Source organism: Dendrobium catenatum, unplaced genomic scaffold (assembly GCF_001605985.2).
Source record: "Dendrobium catenatum unplaced genomic scaffold, ASM160598v2 fragScaff_scaffold_130, whole genome shotgun sequence".
NCBI classification, from domain to species: Eukaryota; Viridiplantae; Streptophyta; class Magnoliopsida; order Asparagales; family Orchidaceae; genus Dendrobium; species Dendrobium catenatum.
Genome location: NW_021318592.1, coordinates 339307 through 352921, shown reverse-complemented (window position 1 = coordinate 352921; position 13615 = coordinate 339307). Strand labels below are relative to the sequence as shown.

Here is a 13615-nt window from a genome sequence, read left to right as displayed (position 1 = left end):
CGGCAAGGTGAAGGTGATGCGCTTTAGATATTCTTCATACGTGTGCTATTGATCTCTGGGTTGACGTCAAAGAATGTTGATTGAGGAAGCCTCGATTGTTGTAGACAATGCCGGAATTCTTGTTCGATCCACGCAAGAAGTCGTTGTTTTGACTTTGAGAAGTGTTGGACAGCGAGGAGAAACCTTTCCAATGGTGGTACGGTTGAGAGGAGCCGGCGGGAATTGATGTGACAGCAAGCTGTTCTTCTAGGACAGCAGTTGGGGAAGTTTGATTGACAGAAAACCAAGAATAGGTGCAAAAAATTTTCGGCAGCAGACTTGGAGAGCAGAACACCCAAAGTCGGATGGGTTTTTAGGATGGAGTTGTAGCAATAAAAACTTAACAAAGATGATTGGGGAGTTGCGGGTTAGAGGGGTTGGGTTTAAATATTTCCAAAGTGAGAAGAGTTGATTTAGTGGAAAGAAATAGGGTTAATTTTGGGAAGGAAATTAATGGGTGGGCCCTCGGAATTTCGGCCAGAGAGGGAGTAGGGCCAAAGTGTCTAGATGCAATGTATTTGAAGTTAAGCTTTAATTAATCAATCCATCATGATTTGATTGATTGGATAAATAAGAACCTTTCTTAAAATAAGGATAAAGAGAAAGGGAAAGTTTGAAATTGGAGTTAAGGCTTTAATTAATCAATCAATCATGATTTGATTGATTTGAATTAAATAAGAACCTTTCCTAAATTAGGATTAAGAGAAAAAGGAAAGATTTGAAATCTAAAATTGATTTATTTCCAAATTCAAATCCTTTCCAAAAATAAGTTGATTTAAATAAGGAAAGTGGTAAAGGAATTCCAATTAACTGAAATTCAAAATGGAGTTTAATTCCTTAAAATAGGTTTTATAATTTTAGGAAAGATTTTAAATTTCAAAATTGAATGAAATTGAATTTCAAAATCTATCCAAAAATATTGTCAATTAGAATAGGAATAAATCCAAAGAGGGTAAGGGGCTAGGGAACCGGAGGGCTTGCTTGGGATTTGGGTAAGGGAGCTGGGCGCTAGGTGGAGTTTGACTTGGGGAGTTTTCGGTGGAAGGATGGTGGGGATGAAGGTGGCCGGCGGCTAGGTGGGGTGGCTAGGGGATCCGGCGGCTAAGAGGAAGAGAGATTGAAAGAAAATAACGATAAAAACCAAACCACGGAATACGGCCGTCTCCAAGGTTGGTGGGTGATATGGTTTCCCTCTCCTAAGGGATCTTGCTCTCTCTTCCAAGCACTCTCAAGATCTCTCAAAAACTCGAGCAATAGCACAAATTTTTTAATCATTCAATCATTAACTTTAGAAGAAGAACATGAGGGCTATGAATAGCCTCGTACAAAAAGGATTCAAAGATAAAAGACGACCTTGCCCTTAGGGCTTACATACGATTTCCCTTAAGCAAGGGGTAAAACAGGAAAAACAATTACAACATAAATAACAAATAACATAATAAAACAAATACATGAAATAACTCAAAACACATTGACTCGATCGTGACCATAGATCGACGGCCACGCCTCAGATATACTTTTCATACTCTGATGTCCCCATCACAATGTAAGCAAGATAAGCAAAGTAATCTCACATATACTTGCACTAGCTAAACTACCCTCACATTTAACTTTGGTGTAAACTTTAACTTATTATTGGATCAATTTTTAACAATTAGAGGGTAAACTAGGGCCATACAAAATTTTGGGACTAAAATGAGCACTTGCTAACAATCAGGATACTATTTTAGGCCTTTTCTCTATACAAAGCTAATCTAAAAAACCAATAATTCAAAGAAAAGATTCATACATATGAAAAAAAATGAGCTTTCATAAACATAATATGTAATACATGTAGAAGCAAAAAAAAAACAATGTAGTTATAGTCAAAAGGTGAGCTCATTTGTGATAAGCACAATAATGAAGCATCCATTATTAAATGGCTTTTTATTGTGTTTATTTACATCATATTAAATGATCACATCATCATTGACTTGCTCATGGTATGTGTAACTCCATCTATTCAACCTGAAACATGCTTGTTATGATTAAATGCGTTACCAATCTCCCAATTCTTTTGTGCAACACCCGATCTGTCAAAAAAGTGAGATGAAATTTCTCCCAAAAAATATCTTACTTTTTGTCCTCCCAAAATTCATCGAATACATTTTTATTAAATTCTATGCTTCCTAACGATCATTTTGACATATATGTCAATTATGTTAGCTTATATAATTAGCAAAGCTACCCTATTATTTTTTTCTAAATTTTCATTTAACAATATTGTAGCTGTCCCTATTATACTATAGCAACACGGCGAAGTCCAGAATTTTCTAGGAATTGGATGGGCCGTGGGAGCTTTAGCGGTGGAACTCAAATTTTCTGAAAAACTTATATAAGTTTATATTTATAAAGAAGCTATCCATAACGCCATCTCCTTAAGATCTGTAGCTAAGCAGAGCAGGAACCATGGATCGAGTACTATAGCAATGAAATAAGGGAGCGAGCTGCAGCTACTGGTCACATAAAAGAAGAATTCAGGTACCGTGGCTAAATCCGGATTATTGAGCTGCTGGCATTTAGAAGAAGAGGAGCTTGAGTAATTTAACAACAGGCTTGTAGAAGAAAGAGAAGCTGGGTATTGTATTAGTTAGCTTATACAAGAAGTTCGGGTACCATTGTAATTAGAGGAAAATCAAATAAAGGAAGGAAATGAAAAAGAATAAGAAAAAGAATGAAGAAAGAAAAAAGGGGATATAAGGTAAGAAATTTTTAGATCTTTCCAATGCATTGAGTTCAATTCGTGTTGTAGGAAATAAAAGGGTTAAATGAGAGAAAAGCAGCCTTAAGTTAAAAAAATCTTATTCTCTATTAAAAATGGAATTATTGAATTCATGAAATATCACATATTGAAGAAATCCCTATTTTAGGTTGTTTGCAAAAGATCAACGCTTTGGAAAGAGAAAATTAAGGAAATGAATTTCGAGGATTTGATTTATCTGGTGAAATACAATTGTCAAATAATTCCTAAGATTTAAGTTTGCACATTTTATTATTCTTCTAAACAACAATGATTACATTTATAGAAATTCTTGCATAATAAGCATATTAAAAATATCGAAGAGATTAATGCACATAATGTATTTATACATGACGTACGATCATTAATTTATATGATTTCTAGTTAATCCTCATTAATTGCAAGTATAATACAATTAAATGATATATAATGCACAAATGAATATTTTACATGTACCATATTTTACCATGTATGTGCATCACTATGAAGTGAGGAATAAATATTTATGTAAAAAAAAAAGAATAAAATAATGAGAATAAATTCAAGAATCCTCTGAAAAGTCATATAAGTGAGTTAAGTGTGTTGACTTTGATAACCTGTGTAGAAAGAGATGATCAATAATACTAGAACATTGGTTAGCCCAACCTTTATTAGGAAAAGATGAATAAAAAGGAATTCCTAACTCTTGATACTGGACTAAACCTGATCAAGGGGAAATTGACACAAAGGAGCCGAAGCATATAAGCATGATATGATATTTCTAAAGTTAGTATTATTAAAAATAAGTAAAAGAAACCAAATAAGAAATTAATGTTAGTTTTATCTTTTATGTTCATACAACTATTATACTGATTATTCATGATTTAATTTTTCATGCATTAACTAATAGCTCATGTAATTAATTAATATATAATCCATGAAGCTCATTATGCTTGATTAAATTAGAAGATTCTTATAGCACATAAGAGTATAGCATTTTATGTCTCTTCCTTGTGTATTTGACTTTACGTTACAATTATTTATCTCGCTACGCTTGTATCTCATTTGTGGATATGCTTTGTTTTCAAGAAAAAAGAAAGAGACGCGAGAGTAGAGAACAGGTAACTAGTTTTGCTTTGTATAGAAATATACTTGATATATGATATTAGAAATGGTAAAAAATATGTCTGATGATGTAAATCAACATTTTGGGTTTGTACAAATTTATTTAGAATCATATTAGAAGTTTTGTATTTGATTAGATGATTTTATTGATTAAATCTTCTATTTCAATACTTATGTTGATTTATAAGATGATGCTAAGTGTTATGTATATTTTTTAATGATAGAGTTAGACTAATTTCACTCATCTCATCTTGATGAAATAAATTAGGATGGTGTGGTGAGAATTATATCTGTCCAAATTATCCACTTCTGTTATGCCTCAAAATTGTCTGGAAGAGGGGTGTAAATCGGGTGTGACATTTTGAGCTAGAGAATTTGGAGAGGCACTGGACTTAAAACCACCACAACTTATAAATATATGAATGATTTAACAAATTCCAAGTCGAATTAGGAGTCTACTACTTAGGAGTTGTCAACCATAATGAGAAACGTATCCATGGGAATAAGCACCAAAAAGGAGTAGCAGTATACCGCTTTCATGATCATTCAAATAGTTTCACAGGAATTTAAAAAGTAATGTTCAGTATGATTGGCAAGCTGCACCAGAATATACTTCAATAAAGCGCTTCTATGGTGCTTCTATGGTGCCGCCTTCATATTCAACCCTTCTTCAGCCACCTCCACAGGAAAGCACAAAGTTTCTTTAAGGCGTCCCAAGTTGTTTAATATCCTTTAATGGTGGAGAAGTTAATCTTACTTACTACAGATAACTAGACACACTAGTAAAGGATATGCTAGTTTCAGACAACTCAAATAATAAACAACAATATGCAAGCATTATGTTATTATTAGTTTTCACTCTCTAACATTAGTTTATTGTAAGACTTCAGCATCTTCTTTGACAAGTCATCTCAGTGCATATTATTATATGATCCTTGTTATTTAACATTTTTAAAACGTCTTTAATCTGCTAGTTTCTGTTGACCTCATTTTTGTATGTTCCTAATGTTGCGTTGGATTTCAAAACTAAAGTTCAAAATTTAATCTTCCGAAAAATAATTAAATATTTTCCAAAATTATATATATTTAAAGATATATATTTTTTTTAATCAAAACAGTTTCATGATTTTATTTTCTTGATGGTGTAAATGTTCCATTGCTCCTTGCAACAAGTCATAAACAATTAAACATGAATAGAAGATTGAAACATAATGAGACACCCGTTCCTATGAGGTTCACCTCTTCAAAGCTTTGGCCAGGATTCTCGTCACAATGTCATTTGACCCTTTTTTAGCAAATCTGGTTATATGGCAGCAGGTTTTCATGATTCCACACCTAGATGAAGGTTGCCATAAGCTACACCAAGCGATAAAATCAATAACAGTTCATTTCACATTGATAGCTCACTCAATTCTAATACAGACACATGCAGCTAGGAACCTAATCAGTCATATCCCTACCGAAATAAGCATACCCAAAATGTAGCAGCATACTCCACTTTAAGATTGATACATCCAATAAAAAAGACATTATTAAATTAGAAGAGAAAGAACAGTTTACATAAATGCCCCAAAGCACATGTGACAATTGAGAGAAAACAAACTTAAAAAAAAAAAGATAGAGAATTATAAATTACTGCAATTGATATGGATTAACCTTTTATCAAGTAACATATCAGCTCAAGATCAAACATCATATGTAGTACTAAAATACTGATTAGGCATTTCTCTGCATTGGCTAAACTAAATTCAAACAGAAAGAGAAGGAAACAAAATTGTCTCAGTGCTATTCGATGGCTTAGTGCTATTTAAGCTAGTAAGATGCAGTAACCTTGATACATGACAATGTTGAGGAAGAGTTTCAAATATACCTTTTGAAGATCGTATCCGCATTGACCTGCAGATTAAACTTAGCATCAGTCAGTTGTAATATAATCTAGAAACACTGTAATTCTTATCACACAAAATTATGTTGATGTTGTACGCACAATGATATCAGTCAAAAAGATCTTGAATAGTGCATTTTGTATGAGCAACACACAGCCTGAGTAAGCAGAATTCTAACTGTAAATACTTTTCACTGCTCATGTACCAGCATCCATGCATTTCTTTACTTCCATTATGTTTAAAACTACATGAATAACTCAAAATTTAATAATAATACATAAACAAAATATACTTAACAAGCAGCATTTAAAAATGCCCCTCCGTTGGAGCAAATCATAGTGAGAGAATCAACAAAACCCAAGTTGGGTTGAAGAGAAATTAAGCACCCTGAGTAATTAAAAGTCCTAATCAATAAGTCGGACAGATCAAGGGCTGTTGAGATTGGTTTCACCAAGAAACATATACAGGACTTAGATACTCTTTATTGTGAAGGTATGGAACAGATCAACATCAACATAGAGGTTTTATCCCACTATATAGGATCGGCTACATGAATCTTTTTTCTTAATTGTGACCTGTTAAGAATCAAATTCTCATTTAAATCTAATAAAAAAAGATGTTTCTAATATTTTCTAACAAAGTCTTGTTAGGTGTACCTCTATCTTTCTTAATAGAGGCTAGATCTAATACATCTACTCTCCTAACCAGGTCATCATAAGGCCGATATTTTATGTGACCAAACCATCTAAGACGACCCTCTCTAATCTTATCTGTCATTGGAGCTACTCCAACCTTTTTCACGTATATACTTGTTTTGCAATCTATTTATAAGAGTGAAGCCACTTATCCACCTGAGCATCCTCGTCTTTGAAACAATTAATTTTATGCTTCTCTTTTAATGGCCAACATTCTGCTTCATAAAGCATTGCAGGTCTCACCACCATCTTATAGAATTTTCCCTTAAGTTTGAGGGATATTTTTCTATCACACGATAAGTTTGATGTATTCCTCCAATTTAGCCATTCAACTTGAATTCTACTAACAATATCATCATCTATTTCACCATCACTTTGAACAATAGACCTAAGATATCTAAAATGTGTACTCTTATTAATGATTTGATCGCCCAAAGTCACAATCTCTCACTAGATCTATTACTACTAAAATTATATTCCATGTATCCAGATTTAGATCTACTCAAACAAAAATCTTTAGACTCTAGGATTGACCTTAATAATTCAAGTTTACATTCAACTCCCTCTCTAGTCTTTCAACAAGAATAATATCATCGAAAAAAGCATACACCAGGGTACATCCTCTTGCAAAATAAAAGTTTAACCAAGTTACCCACATAAAGTCATGGATCAAGTGGCATAATGGTTGTTATATAATTTTGAATCATAGTTTAAGTAGTTGAACAGTGTTTTCCATTTTCAAGTTTACCTATCTATTAAAAAGAATTACCATTAGTAAGTTGCTTTTGCAAGATGTGATCGACCTTCAAAGCCAATTTTGTGGGTCAAAAAAGTTCCACTAAAGGCAAGCTTAAAACAACAATAACAAGCCTTTATCCCACTATGTGGGATCGGCTACATGAATCCTTTCTCACCACTTAAGGCAAGCTTTTTTAATTTAATTTTAAAAGTCACTAAGATTCTAGCCTATAATTCTAAAAGTAGTACTAAACAAAAAAATATCTTTAAATTACCAAATGTTGTTAATTCTAACACCTTTCTAACTTGATTTATAATTGATAACAAACATAAGTAACAATTTTTTTAGATAGCTAATAGTATTTCTAACATGGTTATAAAGGCAATGAGCACCATGAAGAGTATTAGACCTAGTATGGCATCACTATTCAATTCAACTAGGTCAACGGTGAAATGGGACAAGTAATACCACCAAAATAAAATTGACAGATACTTCACTTCCCATGAAAGGCAGTCCTACAGCCTTGAAATCTAGAAAATAAAGGCTTGCAAACACATTTACTAACCACAAGCATGCAATCACAAAATATCTATGAAAGATTCATGCATGCAATTGCAAAATACCTATGAAAAAAATTTTGTACAAAGCTCTTCAAAGCTAAATAATGCCGAAAATAATCCTAAAACACATCTTATGTGTAAAATTGTGCACACATAAATGTTCTGCAACCATTCTATCGCATGTTCAACTCAACTAATCGCGTCTAACAATGTCCATCAATATCAACTTCACAAAAAGAGAAGTATTTTTCTATTGAGATTTGAGACTACTATTCTGAGTAACTAAAGAACCAAGAAATGCTCCCCGGATGCATGATTTTTGTGCTGAGACAACAAATGGAAAAGTATGAATAGATAAGAAAAAAAAAATTAGCTTGCTATGATAAATGATGGACTAACGGCCGAACTGGTGGACCACACTAGGGTGAGCGGTGGGCAAGAAGAGAGAGGGGGAAACTTTTAATTACAATTGGAAAGAAATTAATTATGGAAAGAAATCTAATTTGAATTCAAATCTAAGAGAGAATTATTTAGGGAAAGATTTAGGAAAAACTCAAGGGAATTAATACTCATTATGTAAGAAGGAATCAAGGGGGAATTATTTTAAAAGTTTTAATTACAATTGAAAGGAAATTAATTAGAGAAAGAGATCTAATTTTAATTCAAATCTAAGAAGGAATTATTGAGGGAAAGATGGCTAATTTGGGAGGGAATTAGGAGAGCTTATTTAAGGCTAACTAAGGGGTGATTTCAGATTATGCTTGATTTTGTTGGAATTGGTTTTACTTAGGTTAAGTGGACTCTAGCCAACGGCTAGGGATTTGAGAGAGCCGGATCTTTCTCTCCAATTGATGATCCAATTGTATCTTGTCTTTTTTCATAATTATTTCAATAAAAAAGGTATTCTTGTGAGTTCTTCTTCCTATTTTCTATTGTTGCCAATTTCTGGTTTGCTGAAATTAAATCTCAACCAAGGAATTTCACAAATTTTGTATCCACTTCCAATCAAATTGGTATCATGAGAAAACTTTTTTGGGACCTATTGCGGCAAAGGTGGATGTGTTGGAAGGCAAAGTGGAACAAATCAAATCCCGGTTAGTGGAGAAGTTCTCAACCATCGAAGAAAGGCTTTCATCCATGGAAGGAAGACTTTCTAACCTAGAGGATATGAAGAAAATATTGGAGCTGCACACTCAACCGAAAACATCAAAGGCAAGGGCACAATTGACCTAACAAGGAAGTGGGTGAAACCCCAATATAGGAATGACGAGGGAGGATGGGGAAATGGAAATGTTGGAGGAAGAAGAGGAGATGCCACCTTGGGAACCACCTCCAAGGAGGGGTAAGGGCGTAGGAGTGAGAGTTTTGGTTGAGATGCAGAGTTTGGAAGGAGAAGAAGATGGGGAAAAGATAAAAGCATCAGACATGATTCAGCCACTCCTACAACAGTATCAAGAGGTGTTCCAGCCAATTTAGGGATTGCCTCCTCCGGCCTCTACGAGAACACGAGCATGCTATCATTTTACAGGAAGAAGTCTCACATATTAGTGTTTGTCCGTACTGTTCTCCCCAACTCCAGAAGGATAAGATCGAGAAATTGATCAGTTAGATGATATAAGCAATGATCATTTGACCCAGTAACAACCAAGTGCTAGTAGTTTAGTGCTTCAGCAGTAATTTCCTTCATTCCACCTTGAGAACAACCTGACACTTTGGGAGGGGAGTATTGATGAACCGACCGAGTTGATTGGGAAGGAATTAGGAAGTTTCCTACTCAAAAGAGAGCTATTTATAAAAGGTTCTTAAGCAAAAGGGAATTATTTAGGAAAGTTTTAATTACAATTAGGAGGGAATTATTTATGGCAAGAGATATAATTTGAATTCAAAATCTAAGAGGGAATTATTTAGTAAAATGGATGAGGAATTAAGAGGGAATTGTTTAGGAAAATTTTAATTACAATTGGAAGGGAATTATTAAGGGCAAGAGATCTGATTTGAATTTAAATATAAGAGGAACTATTTAGAGAAAGAGGGTTGATTTAGGAGGGAATTAGGGGAGCCTACTTCATGCTAAGAATAGGGTGATTTCACGATTATGTTTTGAGTTTGCTGAAATTAATTTTTCTTATGTAGTGAGGGCTCTAGCCACCGAATAGGAATTTGGGAGAGCCGAATCTTCCTCTCCAATTGAATATTCAATTATATCTTGCTATTTTCTTTCATATATCTTGCAAAAAAAATTTTTTGATGTGTTATTCTTCCTAATTTCTTATTTTCATTCGCTGATTTTGAGGAAATTGTATCCACTTCCTATCAATAAACTACCAATCAGAATTAATTTCATTCACTTAAAGAAAAAAAAATCTTACTAAAACTATCATTCAGCAAAGATGTATAATGTAGTATTGATTAGCAATAAAAATAATTGCAAAATCACGGAGTACCTAATCATCTTAAAATTACACCAAATATCAACATTAAGTCACATTAAGGTTGCTGCTTTTTGTACTATTTACAGAAATATTAGCAAATGATATTAAAAGTAAAGTACCTTCGTATATGCTATTTATAAATGGCAATGTTCTGATCAATGAAACTTCAAAGATCTAAGTGAAAACATAGAAATGGAGGAAACACTTTGCAGACAAGAAGCTTATGTAAGTAGAACAAACATTAGATATATAATATGTAATTTAAATGGATATAAAATTGATAATAAGAAGGCAATATTATTAGAACATCAAATGATACCTAGATATGATAGGCTTAAATTTATTGGATATAATATATTGATATTAATTGAACAAGACATAAGTTCTATAATTAAGAATATAAAGTTAAAATTGAGAAGTACCTTAGAAATATTAAGTGGTAAGAAAAAATAATGAGAACTTAATGGTAATTTATATAAAATCATGATTTTACCAACTATGTTATATAAATATGAGTGTCCGTATACCACTTACACTTAAGTTGAGTGTAAAATAAATGAGAATATTCAAGTAGATATATGACAAAACTAATAAGGATAAAATGAAAAATGAACATATGAGAGGTACATGAGAGTGATACTTATTAAAGACAAGGTAATTCAAAATAGGCAAGGATGGTTTGAGCATTTATGATAAAAATTAGAAGATGACTCAATAAGACAGATAGATAAACTTAATATGACTAGATTAGAGTGAAATGAGTTAGAAAAAGCAATATTGATAGAAGTTTCAAAAGATAATTAAGCAAAATACATTTAACACCAATGAAGTTCCCAACAAAAATGAATGGAGAATTATGATTCATAAGCCAACCCCAAGAAGTTGATATAGAGCTAATGTTGATGATGATCAACATCTTATGTTCTCATTCAAAACAATCCTTCCCTGTCATACAGACTTAGGCAACTTAGCAATATTCTTTAGCATCCTAAATGCATCAAGATAACCATACACCCTTAATGTGGATACAGCATCCAAAACATGCCCCGCTCATAGGGGAACCTAACCCAACAATATTCAATAGAGGCAAGCACTCGACCCAGTAAAGCTCAACCAAGAAAGCACACACCCCAAATAGATTTTACTGAGGGAGGACCTTAATCCAAGGAGGTACTCCTGGCATGAGAAACCATCCTAAAGAAAGACTCATCTCTCTCAAAGGACCCCTCATTCAAACTATAGGAGATGTACACCTATCAACCCCACAATGACAATTTGATCAACCATGCTAGAGTCCCAAGCTTAAAGTGTTCCCCAAAAGCACTCACCTAAAGTATTCACCCGAGAGAACTAGCTTAGGACACTCACTTGAGACTTGCTCAGAGCACTCAGCCGATAGACTTGCTCAAGAGGCATTGGCCAAGAACACTCACCACAGGTAATGCCTGAGGCATCCAAAGCCACATTAGAAATGGGAGCCACATGCACACGTCATGGACTAGACCAAGAGTCGATAACAGTCTATAATCGCCCACTCATGGGTTGAAAAGTATATTTTAGACATTACGCTATTGTCACTATTAACAAAGAGTGATTGATTCCGAAGTTCTTCTCCTTACTCGCCCACTCATTCTACTCTTCTCTTCCTCTGTCTAGGGAGTAATACTCACCAATAGCATCAAAATATCACCCACAAATAAATTTGAATCCAGCAATATCATCTCCTCTTTCCTAGTTCTTGGAGTGTAAAGAAATGTAGCATTATGACATAAATATTTTAAACGATACAAAGTTAGGTCAATTATATTAGCTGAATGGGATTAATGACCATAGATGCCTGAGCGAGATCAGGCAGAAAACTTGAAGGACTTATCAAGCCAGCCACAAAGAATTGGGACAAGGCCGGTGAAAATAGCAATAACTCACTGAAAATGGAAAGAATCAAACAGATGTACTAAGCCCGATCGCGAATACGCAATTGGGCAAAAGTTGCCAAATTTTCTTCTAAGCATGACTGAATAACGCTAAATTGGAAAACTACAAAAAACCAAGATACTCACTTAAAACGTCCCTTACGACACCCATGCCCAGTTCTGAATCACTACCTAGCATTGAGCAAAGGAATTCCTCGGCCTCCTCGCTGCTACGCGCATAAAACGCTCGCTTCTTCATCTCCATTGGACCAACCCATCCTCTCCCACCGCTACAAGATGAGGCCGATTTCGAATAATCCTTTCCAATGATTCCAGAGATCATACCGGTAGACGCCGCAATCCTCTTTTGCTTGGGCGCGCTTCTCTTCTTCCCGGTAGATCCGTGGTTCTCCCCGGGGTCCACAAGCTCCGCGCCTAGTATGCCGGCAGCCTTATAGGCGTCACCGCCGGCCTCTTTGTAGGCTGAATCAATTTGATCGAGAGAAAGACTTGGAAAAGCGGAGATAAGCCAATCCAGGGCTCGCTTGCCATCATCCTCGATTTCCTCAATTGCTCCAGCATCCACAATGACGGATTCCGGTGAATTGGGATAAGTGGGAGAGGGATCCGCCTTGATTTTACTCTTTTTCTTCCTCGTTTTCGACGGTTTCATCATATGTGCCCAATCGAAGATCGATGATCGCGGGAACAGAAGGGCGAAACGGAAGAAGATCTCAGCGTGGAGAGACGAGCCTGCTGCACGTGGTAATTCCGAATAGGCGAATGCCACAATTTTGAAATTTTAGAAAAACAATTTTCCCAAAAAAATTTGTAGAAATATGATTGATATTTTCCTCAAATATATACATTCAAAATTTTCGTTCGAAATAAAATATTTTTAAAAAGATAATTAAAATTATATTAATGCTTTTTCAAATAATTAATTGATCAGTCATATTATGAAGGCATTTTTCCTCCAATATTATTGTTGGCGAATAATGATTCTAAGCTAATATTCCTCATTCATCATGAAAAATTACTTTGACAGCAAATAAATTTCAATGGATATTTGAATTAAAAGCTTTCAAAATCAAATTGAATGTCTCGATGTGACGAACCCAACGATATTAAAAATAGTTCTACATAAGTCTAACTGAGTAAAAAATTTAATGTAATTTAACTTAATTAATTTAATTTGAAATATTAGTAATTAAATAAATCAATTGAATAATTAGTAATATAATTAATGCATAAATAAATCATCTAATATAGCTTAATTAAATAATTAATAGTATACTTAAAAATTAAAAATTAATATAATTTGAAATTAATATTAATTATATAACTAATAGTGTAAATAATAATTAAATAACGAAGAGACGATGAAGCTTAAATATAATTTCAAATAATTAATAAATCGAATCATTTTTCAAAATTTTCTCGTGTATCTTAAATTAGTTACTTTTTA

At 33.8% G+C, this 13615-nt stretch overlaps 1 protein-coding gene across 1 annotated transcript in view; it reads right to left on the bottom strand.

Moving 5' to 3' along the window:
* LOC110102294 (SMR domain-containing protein At5g58720) overlaps nt 1-12897 on the bottom strand; it is a 60616-nt gene extending 47719 nt beyond the window's left edge. The window contains exons 1-2 of the mRNA XM_020830571.2: nt 12295-12897; nt 5793-5818 (exon numbers count right to left, since the gene is read on the bottom strand). Coding sequence (XP_020686230.1) covers nt 5793-5818; nt 12295-12823 — 555 coding nt within the window. The 5' untranslated portion in view covers nt 12824-12897. The remainder of the gene's footprint in view (nt 1-5792; nt 5819-12294) is intronic.
* Nucleotides 12898-13615: the final 718 nt, after the last annotated feature.